Source organism: Numenius arquata, chromosome 11, assembly GCF_964106895.1.
Source record: "Numenius arquata chromosome 11, bNumArq3.hap1.1, whole genome shotgun sequence".
NCBI classification, from domain to species: Eukaryota; Metazoa; Chordata; class Aves; order Charadriiformes; family Scolopacidae; genus Numenius; species Numenius arquata.
In genome coordinates, this window is record NC_133586.1 from 19,482,886 (window position 1) to 19,503,297 (window position 20,412).

At 37.1% G+C, this 20,412-nt stretch overlaps 1 protein-coding gene across 1 annotated transcript in view; it reads right to left on the bottom strand.

Moving 5' to 3' along the window:
* HERC1 (HECT and RLD domain containing E3 ubiquitin protein ligase family member 1) overlaps positions 1-20,412 on the bottom strand; it is a 78,868-nt gene that overhangs the window by 16,145 nt on the left and 42,311 nt on the right. The window contains exons 37-55 of the mRNA XM_074156223.1: positions 19,469-20,244; positions 18,163-18,361; positions 17,023-17,183; positions 15,342-15,458; positions 14,939-15,170; positions 13,652-13,776; positions 13,158-13,378; positions 11,661-11,929; positions 11,081-11,133; positions 9,601-9,801; positions 8,830-9,004; positions 7,831-8,101; positions 6,315-6,528; positions 5,398-5,603; positions 4,731-4,858; positions 3,779-3,906; positions 2,383-2,583; positions 1,389-1,519; positions 141-340 (exon numbers count right to left, since the gene is read on the bottom strand). Of these exons, the coding sequence (XP_074012324.1) occupies positions 141-340; positions 1,389-1,519; positions 2,383-2,583; positions 3,779-3,906; positions 4,731-4,858; positions 5,398-5,603; positions 6,315-6,528; positions 7,831-8,101; positions 8,830-9,004; positions 9,601-9,801; positions 11,081-11,133; positions 11,661-11,929; positions 13,158-13,378; positions 13,652-13,776; positions 14,939-15,170; positions 15,342-15,458; positions 17,023-17,183; positions 18,163-18,361; positions 19,469-20,244 (4,008 nt within the window). The remainder of the gene's footprint in view (positions 1-140; positions 341-1,388; positions 1,520-2,382; positions 2,584-3,778; positions 3,907-4,730; positions 4,859-5,397; positions 5,604-6,314; positions 6,529-7,830; positions 8,102-8,829; positions 9,005-9,600; positions 9,802-11,080; positions 11,134-11,660; positions 11,930-13,157; positions 13,379-13,651; positions 13,777-14,938; positions 15,171-15,341; positions 15,459-17,022; positions 17,184-18,162; positions 18,362-19,468; positions 20,245-20,412) is intronic.

Consider the following 20,412-nt stretch of genomic DNA (forward strand, 5'->3'; position numbering starts at 1 on the left):
AATTCTGAAGCCTCATGGGTCTCATGGCAACTGCCTTACTGAATGAGTAGTATTTTAAAAAAAGAGAAAACTTTTCTTTGCTCTGGACACTAAAGACCTGCAAAAGAGCTATAGAAACAATAAAAAACCAAATTACATACGTAGCTAGTAAAAGCTGCAACTTGGGTCCTTTTCCTGGCAGAGCACACCAGGCGATGCCATTCACAAAAGCCGGATGGGAGAGTGAGTGCAGACGTCTCCAACATCCTCCCACACATCCCCAGAGTTTCACTGTTTCTTCTTTGGCACATGTCAGGAGAATCTTACCAGTCGGATCCCACTTCATACTAACAATCATATCCTATTGCATTTAAAAAAATGGAAAGTCAGTATGGAGTAACACAGTAATAACAGAGAAAATTTAACTCTCAGAGCTAATGTAATGTTTAATTATTAAGAACAAAGAACATTTTACTGTTAAATAAATCGTTACAGAGATAGTGAGTTGCAATTATGAAATCGTAATGATACTTTTCAGAGCTATCAAATTAAAATAAAATCCTAGGCTCCTGAGAGAAACTAAAGGGAAAATGGAGGAAAAAATGTTCTCTTTTCATTGCACATCTTTCTTGACTTTTTTTTCCCCCAAAGAAATAGACAATTTTTCCTTCTTTTTTTTTTTATATTATGAAATTGTAGCATGAATTATCTTAATGGTACATGGTTCATAAACATATTAGGCAACGGGCCAGACCTAGGTTTTGAGTCTCACTGAGGTAGAAAAAGAGAACAACCCATCGTGGAAAAGGCACGTATAGTTTTATTGTCAAAGCACGCTCACGGCTGTGACTGCCCTGCTTCAAACACCAAGACCAGTTCACAGAGGCACTCAAGATGCTTTTAGTACGCCTAAACCTGAGGAATTCTCCTCTTTGCCTAGTGAGTCATTTATGGACTATTAATCTCTTATTATTACATACAAGCCAACCAAATGTTCTAAACCTTTGTGACTGCATATTTGGAAAAACATCTTTTGCTTTGCACAGGAACTTAAGCTTTACAAAACCATGTGACATAACCTAAATTAAAGTTTATTATGAGCACTTTTATAAATAAAAAGAACTACAGTCTTTTAAATCCAGACATGCATACCTGTGTCCTTAATACACTTCTGTTGCTGTATGTACATACACTTCACAAAGTCTAATAGCAAACAAGTCTATAAAATTTTTTTCCTTTTTTTTTTTTTTAAATTTGGTAGACTTGTACCTTTAATACATATTATGTTTCATATGTGTATCAGAAATAGCTACGTGTTGACTTTATAATAGCTTTCAAACAGAGAAAATAGCTTTAACAGATCTTTACCCACAAAAATTATACATTAGTTTTAAGAAGACTAACTCTACCTTATGTGCATCAACTAGAACGATTCCTCCTTTTTCAAGTGGTTCCTTTGTTCCTATTAACAATTTTCCATCTGAATAGCCAACTGCAAATGGTCTGTCTTCACTGAACCAGGCAAGGCATGTGACAGACACTACGTAAAGAGAAAACACAAATATTAATTAAACTAAATTCAACTTCACTCCTGCCAAAGAAGTTTTTGCAGCGCAATTGTCTAAAATATGAAGTCCCCCCCACCTAAAGTTACTTAACATACTTTTGGTCTGAAAATTTTCTTGCTTTTGTAAGGTAAAGATACGACTGAGTGCCACTAATGACAGCTGCAGAGATTATCTTGTAATAGTTTTTTCATTCTTCTTTTAATTAAAGGAATATAATTTATATTCCTGATGTGGTGAAAAGAACTATGCTAGGGAAAAGAAAAAAATCAGACTGAATCCTATATATGTATCTGAGATAGGGATGCTTCTAAGAAAAGCACTGAAAACAATTTGAGCCTTTCTTAGCACATAGATATCGCCTCACTTGATTCTGCCAGAAAATCTTCAAATTTCCTGAAGAAGCAATAAACAAAACGACACAATTCTATCAAAGATGTGCTACTTGATGTTCCCTGGGACTGGAACTTTAAAGGAAAAATGGTAATAATTCAGTAATCCAAATGACACTGACTATGTGCTATCTGTAGACAGAACAGACACTGCAGGGAACCTGTATTGATTTTGTACAATGGCAAGGAACGTCAGGATGTGACTAGGTTGCTACAAATGGTTGCCTCTGCTGTAGAGGAATCAGGGTGCAGATGGAGATCCCAGACTTTTGTCCTCCCATGAACGCAAGTGAATGATGTTTGAAGGTAAGTTACCAGAAGTCATATCCCGTGAATAGTAATTTAAAAACCTGAGATTATATACTTGCTTAATAAAAAAAAAAAGGGGGGGGGGGAGAGGGATTCATAATTTTAATTTCTACTTAAATACTGATACAGTCACCTACCGTCCTTTCTGTAGCAGTGTTCCAGTTCTAGCCGGTGCATGGTTGAAATATCCACAACTTCAATAAGACCAAGAGATCCATCCATACGACCAATTAATAATAATTCTGGAGCATCTCCTGTCCATGCTGCAGCTGGCCCTTCCTCTGGCCAAGCTAGAGCAGATACCCAGTGAGGCTGAAGATCTAATAATCCTTTTCCTCCTAGGAGTGCAAAAAGTCTTTTAAAACTACTTCATTTTCACGAAGAAAACAACAAAAATACTTTCGATAGGAAAATATAAAGACGTGCTATTTAGAGCTAGGACATACTACAAATTCACGTAAGTTACAAGGCTATGAAGCAACAGTCCACCAATCTATGCCGATAAAAAATCTAGCTAACAAATCTCAATTATCAGTCAAGCTACATAGTTTTCTTAAGGAAAAAAGCTAAATTCTTCAGTACTCAGTAAATTTAGACTTTTCCTGTGGACTGTCCATTAACACGGGCAGTGTAATGGGTGATTTTCACAAGCACAAAAACCAGAATGAAGTTTCAGAGATGACAAAGTGACTAATAGTCTTCCTCCCACAGGAGTTCTATAGGTATTATGCTGGATTAGTCAATTTCAGCACAAATGACAGTAAAAATGTATAGAGAATCCACTTGAAAAAGCCCACAAACTGAACCAAGGAATTGGAAAAGGCTTTTCCGGGATCGGGTTCAGTCCTCTCTATCACAATGCAATCTCATAAATTCAGTGAATTCATTTTATATATTTCTTCCCCGGGGTCATTCCTCCTTATAAAACACAAGATCACCATCTTTTGACCATTAGAAACTTCATTTACATTTCTTCTTGTGTCAGCACTATCCATCTGCTTTATGCAGCTGCTTGTTCTCCCTGGGCTTCATCTAGAATTTATCTTCCTAATGTATTTATTTATAAGCTTCCTTCTCCAAGATTCTTTATGCTACTAAACCAAGCTCACTCATTCTACTCTTATTAGAAGACATTCCATCTAGTGGATCACTCGAGCAATTCTTCCCTTCATTTGTTTCAATTTTCGCATTCTCCTTGTTGCATGTAGAAAGGTAATTCTTGCAGACTATAGGAAGATAATATTTACAGACAAAAACTGCTAAGAGTGATCAAGCCTCCCACCTAAACACTTTTGATCCAACAAGGGACTCATCTCCTGCTCAGTTTTCTACTGAACTAATCATATGTAAATCACACATCCATTTGTGGTTAGTGCCTTCCTCTAATGAAACAGGTTTACAAGGCATTATGGAAGATGGTAGGCATTTAAACTGGAGAGCACACACAGCTAAATACTTGGGCAAACAAATGTTCGATAACTAGGCAGCTTCCCTAGAAATACATTGTATCATAAAGGGTCACTAAGAGCATACCATTGACTTGCCAGATGTTCACCATCTTTTCCGTAGCTCCAGCCAGGTACTTGCCACTGATGCTCCAACAGACAAGAGACAAACTAAGGTCACTGGGTGATCCCAGACTTTCTTCCGAATCACCTTCTCTACAAGAGAATAAAATAACAGAATTTAAAAAGAGCATTTCCTTTCAGCAGACAGGAAAACATAGAATTAATTAAACATGCAAGTTAAAATCTGGAGTCCCCCTGTCATCACTGCAGATTAATAGAATAGATTTTTCTGCTCATAGTTCTATATTCTATTTAAAACCACTTAAAATTACAGAATTGAGATTTGTTAGCAACAAAGCCCATGAAAGTACTTAACTCTTAATCTACTGGGCAGGACATACACTTTTCTGCCACATGAATAATAGAAGTTGTCTGTTAAAGGAAGATGCTGCTCTCACCAGTATCTTCTGAAGTCAAGTTACGTCGTTCCATTTATTCCTTTTAAGGCAGCATCTTACAGTAGCAAACAAAGAAGAACTAAAACGACCACTCACCTAAGCTGTCCTAGAGAATTAGATTTTAATCTTTTCTTTTTTTTTTTTTTTCTTCTTTCTGGGACACATCCAAATGACACCAAAGTACTTCCCAGACACTCTCATGAAGAAGAATCACGCTCAGTTCCTGAACCCCAAAAGTTCCAAATTCTTTTTTCACACTTGACTCAAACCATCACACTTGTCATTACCATGTTATACATCACAACTTCCAGACAGTCCCTTTATACTGACTCTTATCAGCTTGATATTTAGGTTCTATTTTCAGTTTTAAGCTACGTAATGCCATAAACACAGCAATGGTCCCAGTGAAAAAAATGAGAGAACCTCTGTGCAGGAGATATTGCAGCGTTGGCTCTTTTAATTACCTTGCACGATTAGAGCTTAAATTAAATACCTGACTATTATAAAGAATCAACTTACAGCTTGTTGAGCACACAGGTTTGTTGCAGTGAATACTGCTTCTTTGTCACATTCCACACTCTTATGGTGCCATCATTTCCACTGGTCGCCAAAAGTCCCTTTTTATTGCACCAAACACATGTCATGACCTGCAAATACCAACGTAATCATGGTAAAACTGGAATTTAAATCTAAAGCCTAGGTATGTTTGGTCACTAATATTAAGCAAACATTGACGTGAGACAGAGTATTAGCTACATTATTGAAATACACTGTAACAATGAAACAAGATATATTTTTCTACTTTTACAGTAATTAAGTTTTATAAGGATGCTACACTTTGTCCAGACCCATGCTCCCCAGGCCACTACTGCACAGAACACTGAACAAAGACAGTAAATACTATGACAAAAATTAATTAAGATCTAGTCTCAGAAAAGGTTTTGGGTGATTCTGCTGACTTCATGTACTGCAAGAACACTTTCATGTCCCCTTTAATTGAAGCTTCAAAGAAGCTAAGCGTTTTTCTGCATCAGACGTACCCTCAAGCAGTTAAATTTATCACCCAAAAAATTACTTCTTGTGGGAAATCATTTTAGTCAGTATGTTTGTAAAAGAATAGTATTTTGCTGTATTCTACGAAAGAGAGCACTAGGATTGATGCCATTTTGGGAGAAATCATGCTTACCCTGTTCTGATGAGCTTCTAGTTTTATGAAGGAACATTTTCTTAAGTCTCCCCCCATATCAGCGAGGGTCTGAGGAATAGTTTGATTATCTCGATCGTGTGCTGCAAGAGTTCGCACCAGCTGCTGAGCAGCCCACTGCCTATGTTGGGAAGATAACCTTGAAGAGAGGCAGCAAGCTGCTAGTGCGTTAGCCAGCTCCAGAGGGCCTACAGCAGAAGGATCATAGGAAGGATGGGCATACAAATGGGCAATTAAACCTGCTTAAACAAAACAATGAGATGATGCCTAGATGAGTACCAAACAGAATTACACAGATGAACACAGCAATAGCCATAATTTCCAGAAAAAAAGGGAAAGGGATTAACAAACATCTTACAAGGACCTTGCAATCATGTTAACTATTAGAAAAAAAACACCCTCCTGAGACTAAGAGAAAAATAACCCCATTGAAAATTTCATAAAGAAACCTGAAGAATAGAGTTATGAGTAGTCTTATTCCCACCACATGGAAAATCGTTGTTCAAAGAGCAAGTGCTTTCTGAATAGAAAAGGGCCTCCTCTGACAGAGCTAAGCTGCTGTAGCTGCCATGTCCTGTCCTTCCCTCCCGTTACCACAGCACCAGCCTCGGCTCCCTGCCCTCCCTCAGCAGAGGCACCACAGCTTCCTGCCCCAGGGGCAGGACAGGACAGCACCTTGGTGGCTGCAACTATGCAATAAGCTGCAACTATGTAATAAGATCATATTTCTAAGTAAAATTTGTGTACTAAACTATAAGATTACTTTGATTAAAACAAGTTTTGTACACTTTTGAGACACACATATTTATTTATACATTATTCTAGGAAGTCTCTCCGTAAATATAAATGAGGAATTGAAGATTTAATAATTAACATTTAAAAGCAAAGCTGTATCTTACCTTTCTTTTCAATTTCTGTTTTATCATAATTTGGCCTCAGTTTGGCCCCTTTGTCTGCCAACAGCGCTACAAGTGCTTGAGTAACCACAAAATTCGGAGATGTGACAAGTTTGTTTTCTTCTGCAATTCCTCTCAAAAAACTTGGCAAAAATTTTCGCTGAATTGGATCATCAATTGTCGTCAAGTTTACACCAGTTGCCGCAGAAATCAAATTCTAAAAATAAGTAAAGACAATAAATAACCAGAACAAATAAAAAAAAACATTTTGTACAACATTTTCAGTTGAATAACTAATGTACAGTTTTAAAGATTTTCATTTTTTTTCAGAAATTCTCAGCTCCCAACCACTTTTATTTTAAGATCATGTACAATACGGAATTTCCCTCAGCACAGGAAAGACATGGACCTGTTAGCGCAGGTCCAGAGAAGGGCCATGAAGACACTCTGAGGGCTGGAGCTCCTCTGCTGTGAGAACAGGCTGAGAGAGTTGGGGGTGTTCAGCCTGGAGAAGAGAAGGCTCCGAGGAGACCTTATAACCCCTTCCAAGTACTTAAACGGGGCCTACAGGAAAGATGGACCAAACTTTTTAGCAGGGCCTGTTGCGATAGGACAGAGGGTAACGGCTTTAAACTAAAAGAGGAAAGATTTAGACTAGGTGTTAAGGAAGAAATTTGTTTATGCTGAGGGTGAGACACTGTCCCACATTGCCCAGAGAGGTGGTAGATGCCCCATCTCTGGAAACATTCAAGGTCAGGTTGGATGGGGCTCTGAGCAACCTGATTCAGTTGAAGATGTCATGGCTCATTGTAGGGGGGTTGGACAAGATGGCCTCTAAAGGTCCCTTCTAACCCAAACTAATCTATTATTCTATGAGTCTTCCACCCTGGGGAACACCTGCTCTTAATGGAACCAACTATCCAGATCCAAGGATTTTTAAAAAAAAAAAAAAAAAAAAAAAAAAAATTAATAATCAAGTAAGCAAGAAAACCAGCAAAAACTAGGGAGCTATTACGTAACTTTTTTACAAGGCCAGGCACCTGGTGGTAGTGGTAGTATAAAAAGCAATAACACATAATAAAATCCATTATCCCATCCAACACACTTATTTCTCCACAATTATATTTCAAACACTGAAGAACAAAACAGTTACTCTGCTTGCTTAGAGGTTTCCTGATACATATGAAATCCTGCTCCATGTCCACAAGATCATCTCTAAGTATAAAAAAAATCTGTGCTTCACAGATCTGTGCTCCACAGATCCACCCTATCAAAACAAAAAGCATATCCATTGTTCTCTGCTTGAAAAAGACTACTCAGCAAAAAAATAGTTACTTGATTTTTATCAACAATAAAACTTACCCTTGTGCAAGGACTCTAAGGAGATCCTCAAACTGAGGGCAGTCTCATCAGAGTTCATAAGATAAAAGCCCAAGTTATCAATACGTACAAAATGGACTGCTTCATCTCATGTATAAGCAGTTTAATATAAATAGTCGTGTTGAAATCACAGTCCTACCTGTGTACATAACTGTACCAGCAGTTTTGCCGCACTGGGAGTGTTCGATGCCAAACAGCCCACTGCTGTGCTCAGATAGGCAAGACAAGAGATAGGTTTGCTTGTTTTGCTGTGTATTCCTCTGGATCGCTCTGTGGAACTTGACACAGTGGATGGACTTGTGGAGAGGCCGGCTCTCCCTGCCGCAGCGAGGCACATTAAACGAACCAAAGTTCTGATATCTGTTAATCCTAAGGATTCAAGACCAGCTGCCAGGCTACAACTGGAACCACTGTCAAAAAAGAATATAAGTGCTCTTGGTTTTGTTAGGACATTTTAAAAGAAAGTTATGTTTGGATAAAACTATTCCCAAACTGTTAGCGAACACTGTCTGATTAGCTGGACATTATTACCATGCAGGCAGAAGGAGAAGAAAGAGAAATGAAGCTGCAGCCCCTCCACTCCTTTTCTTTTAAGCTGAAGACAAAAACACGCTCTAGACTTGCCCTAACAAAAATTCCATGAGTTTATCTGGAATCGCTCATAAACAGTTACACGGATAATTCACAGTTAGAGTTATGCTATGACAATAGGCACATGTCAATTCCGCATGTCAAATCTCTGCAATGTCTTCGTAGTTGCACAGGCATCTGGTAAAAAGCCAGTTTTTAAATCCTCCTATCATATCAACTGCTTCATTTCATCTTCTTTCCTCTAATTTTTACTTCTAAGTTCTAATACCTGCCTTGAACAAAACCTCACTAACGCAGTATCTTTACGTTCTGAATGGCTGATACTTGTGGAGTCCACTTTCCATATAAAATGTAGAAGTTCCTTTCATAATGTTTGAAGACGGTTCAAAAGAACAAAATCAACAGAACTTTTTCTCTTAATAGTATGATGTAATTAAATAAAATGGGAATCACTTTCCCAAATAGCTTAAAACTGCAACCCTATCAAACATAACCTGGTAACTGGTTCCAAACAAAAGGTAGAAGTGCTGCCAGGAACACCACAAACCTGACAGACAGAAGTGAGAGGGCTCTCATAACCATAGTTCTTGCCAGGAGGACTTGGGCGGCAGCTGTCACTCTTCTTAGGGCCATAACACGGTCATGTGGGTTTACGAGGGCAGCTGCTTGCTCTCCTAAGGTTATCCTGCCAGAAGAACTTTTTTCTATAGAGCCATGACAGCCTTGGAAATAATGAAGATTTGCATTAGTGTTTAAAGAAAAACAAACCATTATCATATAGTAGTAAGTGCAGAAGCAAATTTGGCCCAAGTTTGCTAATTACTCACTAATTTTTCAACATTTCATACATAAAGAACTATAGTGGTAATGACCGAGAGGAAAATACACTCCTAAAATACACTCCATAATTTAATTATTCCTTATTTTCAAAGACAGATGAGCACAACTTGACAACATTCAAATTAATGTTAATTCCTCTGTTTCCCTCTTCCACTAGAGAGACCTACAAACTTAGACATTGATCCTGCATTTCAATAGGCTGATCAGCAAGTCCCAATTTAAATCCATGAATTCATCTTTTGAGTTATGCAAAACATGCTACAGGCATTCACTTTCGGACTATGGTCACAGTTTTATTAGTAAATCAAAGCCTCAAGCCTTCTGCCAACATAAATGTCTCATACCCATCTCTAACTCCCCTGCAATTAAAGGACAATTTAGAACCCTGTCTTCACTTCCTCAGGGTGGGAGGCAGGAAAGACTGTAAAAATATTTCTACATTTCCCCTATAAATTCACACCAAAGGGAAGGTATTTACCTATTTGCATCAATGTTTCTTCCATACTGTTGGTGGCTGTCACCATTGCAACTGAAGCACCCAGAGGGTCACTGTCAGGGAACTGTACAGGTTCAGGTACAATACGTCGATCATTTAACCCAAGAGGTCCAGCCAGTAATTCAAACTCCTCTTCTCCTGTCAGCTTCTCATCTTCGTCTACATCTAACATATCCCAGTCTTCTAGAATTGGAGAAATATAATTAGACTTGGCTACAAAAGCTAAAATATTAAACAATTTCAGTTAATTAAAAAAACAATACAGGCTATAAAATGTGCAACGTAGTCTTAAAAACTCACATTTGATGTTGACATAGACACAAAATAGTACATCAGAAAAACAAAATCCCACTCTTGCCCCTCTCCATTAAATTTGATCTTTATTGCTACTGCAGAGAAGTTTCATAGAAGACTCTCTGCAGCATCAAACTAGCTGGGTTTTATCAGTTTTTTTTAAATGAGAGGTCATCTCATCTAGCACAGCACAACTAGCACAACTTCAAAACCTGGAAGATAGCGAAAGGCGTAGACATAGAGTTGTGCTTTAAATTGTGATAACAGGTGCACATTCTGAAGGATTCAATAGTAAAGACAGATACTAGAAATTTCTGGTTGCTTCATATTTATCAAAAAAGTATGTGTGAGTTCTTAGGTCACAATTGTACACCCAGGCTTTTGCTTTTGCTTCCCAGGAAATAAATAAATAAAGAAAGAAAGAAAGGCAAAAGCACTGTAACTGCAATTCAGTTATGCATTCTGTTCTCTTCCCAACCATTTACACAGAAGCCAACTTACATTTACTGATCCCTCCTGCTCTATCTTACTCCCCACACAGTACAATCTGAACACCTTTATCTATTGGAAGATTGGCTTGCTGTTAAGTTCGGGAGTACTTACTTACTCTTAAGTAGACAAACGTGGTAAATCTTACAATTGTGATCATACAAGCTACAGGCCCAGAATCAAAGAATCATCTGGGAAAGGTTTTCTACAATCACTAGAAATAATCTGTTTAAAGTGAAAGCCATCGTCAGGACACTCTCTGTTGGTACAAAGTAAGAAGTACTATGAAAAGTAAGAATAAGCCTAATGGCACACGTGAGACTCTAACACATGCTAATTAACGTGACCTTCAAAGGCAGCTCAAGAAATGTATTTGAACACAAGGCTCTGTATATGCAGTTCTGGATATAACATCTATCCACGATAGCTTATCACCTAAAGTTATGTACTTGCCATTTTAGTTACTTAGATGAAAGACATTGGAAAAAAGGGCCAATGAATTTTTTCCCATTTGAACTAAAAAAAAAAACCCTAAAATACCACATCTAGTCTGAAAAAGATTTTAAAGTATACCTTCATGTAAGGTTTCATGACAGGTTTATTTGCATGGAAGTACCTTTATGGAAAAATAAACCATTGTGCAATGCGAAGTATCAGTATCTTCAACTTCAAAACATACCTTCATAGACACTGTCTTGTTTTCCTATTAAATCAGGAGCCTGGCCCTTGTACCTGTATGAAAAAATAACAAAGAAAACATCTGAATGGATCTAGGAATTTACATACATGAAAACAATTTTAAACTTGGTTTACTATTAAGTTATTTACTGTTAGGTCAATGTATATATGATTTCTGGAAATGGCTAGTAACAGAGAGATAAATAAGTGTCTCCACAGTGTCTGTGGAGGGGGAAGCAATTTGCAGTACTAATGTGAGAAAAACCCATTAAAAATACTGGAATTGTCAGACAAAATTGAAAAAGGAAGTTTTCAAAAATCAACAAGAGTAGGAAACATCCCAAGAAATAATTCCTTGTTTTTCACTTAAACCAGAAATATCAAAACAACCTTCTTTCTAAATATGCATTTGTTGAATACAGAGAATGACTTTTAAGCCTCACCTAAAATGAAGAAAGAGACTTATTCTGCTAGGAATTTTAACTTATTCAATCAAATTCTTAAAATGTTGATGCTAGTCAACATTTTTAAGTTGCTTCATTTCTTTACACAGAGTCTTCCACTATCTTATACTTTTGTACCTTTCAGAAGTTGACGCTTTAGATTTACTCTTCAGGGCTAAATATTTCTCTCTGCAGATGCCACACAATAAATAGTAAGGATTTCCGCTTCCACATTCCCCACCAAACCATCCATCCACGTAAGAACCATTGCTACGATAGCCCTGGCGGTTTGCACTGCGACCACAGCCGGGGTGGTTTCTCTTCATGTGTTGATTGAAGCTGACAACACTGGACTCACACAGTTCACAAACCACTACTTCTTCCCTGTCTTCAGTTTCACAAACATGCTGCGTGGTAAAATTTTCACATGTTATTTGTACAGAATAAGTATCTTCATATTAAATAGGCCAATATTCTTAGGTGGATGTTCCTGCCCATTCCTGTTACACACACTGCGTCGTATTTATATGGTTAACTTGCCCAAAAGCAAAGCAGAAATAGACAACTTATGACATAATGAAGAGCAGACCACCTCAGAACAGGAAAAACATTCCTAAGTAAAATTTCAGAGGATGAGATCTTCCTATTTCCTTTCAGACCTGACTTAAAATTCTTGACAGTGTAACTTTTCACACAGAACTCTCCTAGTTCACATTCAATGCTGTCTTTAAGCTATTTGATTCTCCTCAGAATTTGACTAATCTAGATCCAACAAAGAAAAAAGAATCATTTTTTTTCGGACAACTGGACTTTACATTCACTGAGCAACAATATTTATCATTTGTGTCAATATTTGTCTGATTATAAAGTTCATTTTGCTATAATTACATTTCTGTCCTAAGTCAGTAAATTTCATCGTGATGTTCCAGTGAAAAAAGCTCTCCGAAAAATTCAATACGCACACTGAAACTTGCTTCCACATCAGAGTCAGGAACACCATAATTAGGAGACGAAAGCTTATTCTTGTGGGTTGCTTGTCTAATTTGACATGGATAATCCAAAGATTAACAAGATGCTGTCAGCATATTTCTTTTTCATCTGGAACATATTTTTAGTGGGCTATAACAACAAATGAGTAAGGACTATCACTATACAGTGATAGTGATATAGTCCTTCCCGAAGAATGAAACAGACGACATGACTAAATTAAGAAAAACTGATGTAAGTGAAAATCATGTTGCTAGAAATCAGATTTTTGTTTTGTTTTGGTTTTTTTTTAAGAAAAGAAACATTTACAACTTTTGTTTATTATCCCACACAGCTAAGCAATCTGGAACACCTCTTGATTTCTAAGTGACATCATCAAAACAACAACTATACTAGTTCTGTTCTCGTCTTTCAGGGAAGGGAGAAAAAAAAACTACGTACGTATAGCAGTGTAGAGCAAGGAACACAAGAAAGCACTTTCTTAATCTAAATGTGAAGCTACATAATACAAGAAGATTTTAAGCATTGCTGGCATTTAGGAAGATATTCTAAAAGAGGCTATAAGCATATGCATGTTACTTTAAATTTAAAAATATGAACATGCAAAAAGCAGTAAGTTAAAGCAGCCCCCGCTGCAGTCACACACACCCAGGTAGGCCAATCCAGTACCTCTGGGATCCACATTCCCAGAATATCATTATCACTAGCCAGGTCTTGCCCAAACATAGCTTCCATCGCTTCATCATCGAGGTCAATTTCCAACTCCTCATCCAAGTTGAAGTCATAAAGCGCCCCTGGATCTTGCTGCAAAGATATCCCTTCTCTTCGACTCTGGTTCCTGTGGGCCTGCACAGAGCGGTATAATCCCGCTCAAGTGAAAAAAAAAAAAAAAAAAAAAAAAAAAAAAGGAAAGGAAAGTAGTACTTTTATTTTGCATGTAATAAACATGACTGTACTTTAAACTTCCTTTTGCTTTAACTCTTCTGCAAAACATAATCTACTTATTGCCACATAAAACTTGTTAAATATACACTGACACACATACGTGAAGGAGAGTTTTGTAACTTTCATGCTAAGTACCCATGCCCTCCTCTTCATTTACCGGGTAAGCAAAGACCTTGGAAGTCTTTCCGTATACTTACCAGCCCGTGCTAGCAATGTTCGGGCAGCTAAATCAAATTTGTGTCTCCTCGTTACAGCTGACCGACTTCTAGAAGGAGGTCCGCTTGCAGAAGCTGCATTATCCACATGATCCATATTATCAGGGCTACAAGAATTTGTAATTTACAGGTAAATCAAACCAAGTTTTAAGCAGCCACATACAGTAATTAAGAAAAATACTAAGATCACATTTATTGGCAATTTTTTCTTCCTTTAATGGAAGGAAAAAAAAAAAAAATTTGGAATTCAGGAATTTTTAGTTCCGCTGCAGCATATATTTACTGTCTTTTGACTGTGAGATTTACCTCAAGCAAATTAGATGCAGCAATGTCAATACCTATTCAATGCTTGCATAGTGCCAAAGGATTGCAGAATTTTGGGAGAGCACTCATTTTATGCTGTCAATGCCAAATACAGCTCAAACTAGGTTTCTTCTTCTTTTTAAAAGAAATAAAATTAACATTTCTTTTGTTGCTCCCTCAGTCATTCCCTCTTTTACCCAAAATCTTTTGCAAAACATGAATTTAAGTTACTTGGTAACACTTGTTGCTTAGTTTATTTCTCCCAATTGAAATCTGCAAGTTCTCTGGGCAATGACAGTTTGCCTAGGACAGAGTAACTGAGAAAACTTAAAAATGCATATTTCAATAGAATCAAGGAACCTCAACAAAAGCATCCTCAAAATACATCTTCTAATTATCATCCTCCCTATTAATAAAGAGGATGGTATGATTCCTAATAGGCGTCACTTAAAAATAGAACCACTACAAGCCAAAAGAAAAACAATCATTAAACTCCCTTTTTAATAAGATAGTTTAGATCTAAGGTTGTGAAGGTGACTGAGAATTTAAACTTCAATTCAGTTTCATCCTCTCTGGACAAACGAAGAATTCATTGAAAAAGAAAAAAGGAGAAAAATACCTGTTCATGAATACACTGAAGGAAAAAAAAAATTCCAATGAATTTCTGCTTTATTACTAGGTCTTTTAGGTAAAATGTAAGCTATGTGCCCTCATTTTTTTTGTTCCTCCATCTTTTTTTTTGAAGGAAGGATGCTCAGTTACATTATTCCCCAGTTCTGTGCACAACCAGTACTGGAAAAAAAAATGCACCATGTACACCTCATTTAATTGCATCTTTGCTTTTACTCATGTAAACAAAATTCAAAAGTGGCAGTACAAAGTAATGTTCTGCCAGTAACAACAAACCTGTGAGATTTTCCGTTTCAGCAACAGATGACAAGTAATTAGAAGAAAACTATGTTTTACCTTTCACTAAAGCCTTCCTCCATTTCAGTGGCATCAGCAGAAGGGATATCACCTGGTGACTGCAAATAGCAATGATCACTAGATTTTCCACCGCTTCCAGAGACTATTGTTCCATGTCGTGAATCTGCTGTCCCTTCTGACTGGGGCTCTTCATCATCTTCGTTTCCAGGGTGCTCTATCATCCACATGGCCAGCACTGTGATATTCTGTGCATCTGCTTCTCCTCTGGCACCTGAAAGCGGGAAAATCACACTTTAGAATTGTATTATATCATTAATGGTGAAAAATCCCAGGTTTTTTCCCCATAAATGGTTATATGACTTAAAAATTAAGTATTCCATTGGAAAAAAGTGTTTCACATTTATTTAATTTTTCAGTTTAAACTGAGGTAGTTATAGATTACCTGTTGCTTCCATAGCTTTTGCAATTTGCCTGAGGGAGAATCCCATTTCTAACAATGGAACAGCAATGGCAGGAGGAGGAGGGGATGTTGAAAGTCGGCTGCTTGGATCAGACAAAGCTTCAAAGACAGAAAACATTAAATGTAAAATGTGTAAATCTTTCTTTAGTGTTAACTTTACCAGACCTTACTTTGATATACTAGATTCAAATAAAGGAGTAATTGCCCTTAACAACTTTCCTCTCTTATACTTTCCACAAAGTAAGACACTTTCTCTAATGAAACTAGAGTGTGTTCATTCTTATTGGTAACATATATAAGATGTAAGCTTCTGTTTAATCAAGTAGGTTACTGATGATATTCAAAGAACTCTTTCTTCCGAGATATTTCTAATACATTTATTTCCCTTTAAAACTGTATCGAATTATCTAATTGTAGTCTAGATATAGTTATCCTTGTCCGAATCATCAAGATTCCCAAATGTTATGAGAGCACACCAATAGAAATTCCTCTTAAGGTACAGGAAGAAAGCTCAACTAAACTGGTGACATATCGGAAAAATCTCTCTGCAGATGATGGCTATGTTTCTGTGCAAAGAGTCTTTCAAGGGACTCTAAAAAGGTCAGTTACTGCCCAAAAATACAGTTTCCTTATTTGCCATGAAAGTGAGGTCTGATCAACGAAGGCATCAACAATGTACTGACAAACACTGTTATAAAGACTGTATCATGACTAGATGCAAGTCACGTTGTAAAAAAAATTTAAAAAAAGATAAAAAGATGTGAAACTGAGCAGACAAGCTGCTGTGCAACAAACGAAACAGCTAAAAGACCCAATCAATAGCACAGATATAAGAGCAAGAATAAAAAGTTTTATCAGTCAGGAATTTTAAAGTATGGATTTTGTTTCTCTGCACTGAGTATGAAATCTGGAGAATATGCTTTAACTCAGTCTCTTGGATTCATTTAATACAAAACCGCCTATGTATGGACTTGTATTTTTCTTTTTAGTATTATCTCCTTTGCATCACAATACTCGTTTGTGCTCTTTAGAAGCCCAAGATTCTCAAGCAGCAATTTGCTCAGCCTCCTGGCTACCCCACTCTGCATGTAGGCTGGAACAGAGCAAGTTTCTGGTTTGAATAGTTCAGTGCAGAAGTAATAAAACTCCTATGAACAGAAGCCTCCCATTACCTTCACATGTGTCCAGACAGAAGCACAAGGAGCCCATGAAGGCTGGACAGCCCTTTCTATCTCATTAAAAAAGATTAATTGGAAGGAGTTACACTGGCATATGTATCATAAAATACACCAATTCTCATCTAACAAAAGGTAGAAAATTAGTGCAGTAAACACTGCAGTGGCACAGAACTAAGGAAACAAGCCCAAATTGGATAACATTTTGAAGTAATTACCAACTACACTGGATTCTCGTTTTATATATGTAGCTTGTAATCTATTCCATAGCTTTTAAAAGCTAATTTCATTTACTTGATAAAGTCTACAGTTAGACAATCTACAGGTTTTTGTCTTAAGATAGTCATTAGCTTTTCAACAATGCTTTGCATGTTAAGTTGCATTCAAAAGAAATCCTGTTGGTTTTCAATGTCTTAAAAAACTACACTGAACTTCTGCAAATTTACTAACTTTTCCCCCATTTCTATCTATTTTGACTAGAAGTTTACCTGTGCGATTGGCAGGCCTTGCAGACTGGGAATCAGGTGAAGTCAAACTTTGTCTCCTTCCAACTTCATCTGAAGGAGATGTTGGTAAAGAAGATATCGGAGGAGTCTGAGCACGTCGTGCTGGAAGCACAGTTGTGGTAGGATAACTGGAGAACATTTGCCTTTAAGAGAAGGGCAACATACATTTATATTAAAAAGAGATATGCTGAAAGAGGTCTGACACAAGAAAAACAGCAAATTAGAGTGCATTTGGCAAGTCACACTTTACAGCAACTGAGTTTTGTAAGGGTAAGGCACAATACATACATTGAGGCAGGCAGAAAAACCCTGTAGGAACAGCTCATTCCTACCACCTTTGCCTGGAAAGTTAAATTTTAAGTGTGTACCTAAAAAAAACCCCTCATAGACCAAGAGCTGTCCTAGGAGATAAAAGGTAAGTTAACACTTCCCATTCCTTGCTTTGTTCAGAACTCAGTCTGACTAATACATCAGGTGAGTATTTTACTTTCACTGCCCTGGTAACAGGAGGTTGATCTGGCTTTTGTCAAATTATATCTGCAAAACCTCTAAGACCAGAGGTCAGATACGTCAGCAGAATTAATAAACTTAGAACAGAACTCTATGCAATGTAAAGCAGATTTTCTTCTACATCACAAATAGCCTCTGCAGGTTAAATAGCTTTATCTTACTTCCATTTCAGTATGCGAGGGTAGGATAAAATAAGGTCTTAACTTCCAGGATGTTACCTACAAACCAAGACCTACTTTAGTTTGAGAATCAAGAACTGTTCATTAAAAATACAGAATTTCAGAGATTTGTAATTTAAACTATACTAAATAAACACGAGAACTGAAGGACAATATAAGAAAGGTATTTTTGGCTCTTGTAAAGAATTCAGATGTTACATATATATACAGTATATATTAAAAGCTTAACAACTTTTTATTTCTAGTAACACATGTCCTGCAAGGCAAAGCAACAAATTAAACTCTGTCCTCTGCAGAGGCAGCTCTTGACAGTAAATATGAACACTGGTATTTTCAAAGGCTTAGACAGCTAAAGACATATATTGCATATAAACCACACAATTCGTTCCCTACACCTACAAAATCATATATGCTGAAAATAAAGGTATTTTACCTGAGAAGACTGAGGGGCATAACACCAGGTGATTCTGAAGCTGGAACTGTTTCAGTATCAGTAACTGGAGTAGTGGCAGTGGTGGTGTCCTCCAGAGAGCTGCTCATGAAAGACGTCGTGCTAGAAGCAGAAGGGCTGGTTGTAACTGGTGTTTGAGCTTGCTGAGACTGATCACCTTCTTCTACTTGTTGATCTACTTCTGCAACAGAAAAAAGAATGTCACAGGACCATTAATATAATTGTGTAGAGCAAAATAGTAGCTGTGGCTAAACTTTCAAAAATAACTATCATTATTTAAAATTCCCCCCAAAGAAATGGGTGTGCAGAAGTGCACACTGTGCAAATACTTCTGCCAATACTCATGGACTGATGTAAAGAAATCAGTCTATCGTCTCTTGCTGTTGTCACATTGATACAAGGTAAACAGTAAACAAGTCTTTCCTAATGATAACAGAAGCCATTTACTTGGTTAGATCTTAGGATATTTAGATTTATGATTGTAACAGCTAGGATTATTCTCTTAGGCAAAAGGGAAAGAATTCCCAGACATGGAAATAGAGCTGATTTTAAAAATAAAGCTATTTTTAACTCAGCTGTGTAAGTAACAGAGTTTTGAAGTGTTTTTTGAAGTGGTTTTTGGTTGTTTTTGAAGGTGTCCTTAGGACAGTAAAGAACCAGATAGCACAGTAATTAGCTTTAATATTTTAGATATTTTTTCTTTGTTTAAACTGGTTTAAATAGTTTCCCTGAAGATGTAGAATGTAATACACATATTTTTAAGAAGGAAAGGAATGATTCACATTGTACCTTCAGCATCTGTCAGCTCAGTGCCAAATATCTCAGAAAAAAATCCAGAAAATTAAACCCCAAAACCTCGCAACTGATTTAGAGGTTTTCACAGACAGAAACACGGGTTACTTACATCCTGAGCATACACACGCATACAATCACACTTTGTAACAGTGAACTTTATGATATTCACGTCTCATACAAATCCTTCTGACAAGCATATAATGGAACTTCTCATTTCTAAAAAGTACTAAAGACAAATTAGAAACTTCTATATTTCTGACTGACTGATATGAATTCACTTTTTATTAAACTAGGGAACTGGGTAAAAGGCAAAAAAATCAGTATTATATCTACAAAAATTTGTAAAATTTTTCTGTCCAGTTAAGTTTCCTCTGGAATATAACCACTACAAAATTACAAGATTATGTTATTTGTATTATCATTGTTACTATTCATTTTAATAGAAATAAAAAAAACAATTTAGCACTATACTTCGGTGATTTTGAAAATGTACCTTGTTTAAGTTTGCCTCCAAACTGATCCTCCAGCAGCCCGTGAACCACTAATTTGTAGATCATGGCTTGTGCTCGTTCCAAATCTGCCAGTCCTAGAGCTCTTTTGATCGGTGAGCGCATGACTGCCCGTTTCACCATGTGCCGCATGAGGAACTGCAAGGCAGCACGCATTTCAACGTCTTCATGAACAACTGGAGAACTAGCACAGTCAGAGTTGTGACCATTTTCTGCCAGGACTTTTGGTATTAACAGCAGTTCAGCGTATTTACTACAACTAAGAAGAACACTAAGTGACTTCATAGCACCAAGATAAAGATAAGACAGCTGTACTGCTCTGATTTCTGACTGCACTATATCGTGATTTCTTGGAGTATGTTCATGATTCTTTTTTCTTCCTTCAGCAGGTTGGTGTTGGGATTCCATACCTAGTGTTGATGGTTCTAAAGAAAAGGAAGCAATTTCATTTTCCGACTTAGAGCTTGTAGCACTGTGTCCTTTGTTATCGTCAGCACTTTGTCCTAATCGTGTGTCTGATCCAGCATCGCCCTCCGTTTTATGGTCCATTTCCCCTTTATCTTCAGATTCACGCCTGTGTTTTTTCTCATGTCTCTTGGTGCTTTGCTTTCCCATATCTTCATGAATACCAGTCAGATAGGTAAGGTCCAGCAACACAGTAGCTGTCAGCCCACGAAATCTTGCAACATCAAAAGGCAGCGGTTCGCAGGGCTCCAGATTATACAATGGGGTATCACTAGGCGACCAAAAAGTTGGGAAGCTTTAATAAAGATCAGAATGACACAGGAAAAAGCAAGTGAGGGAGAGACAGGAGGAAAGTACAGGAAATAATGTAGGCAAAGTAAGATGTAAAATATATTTGATAAAATAAACAAATCAATTCTAAAAATTAAATGTAAACAGGGGAAAATGAGGTTATGATCAGAAA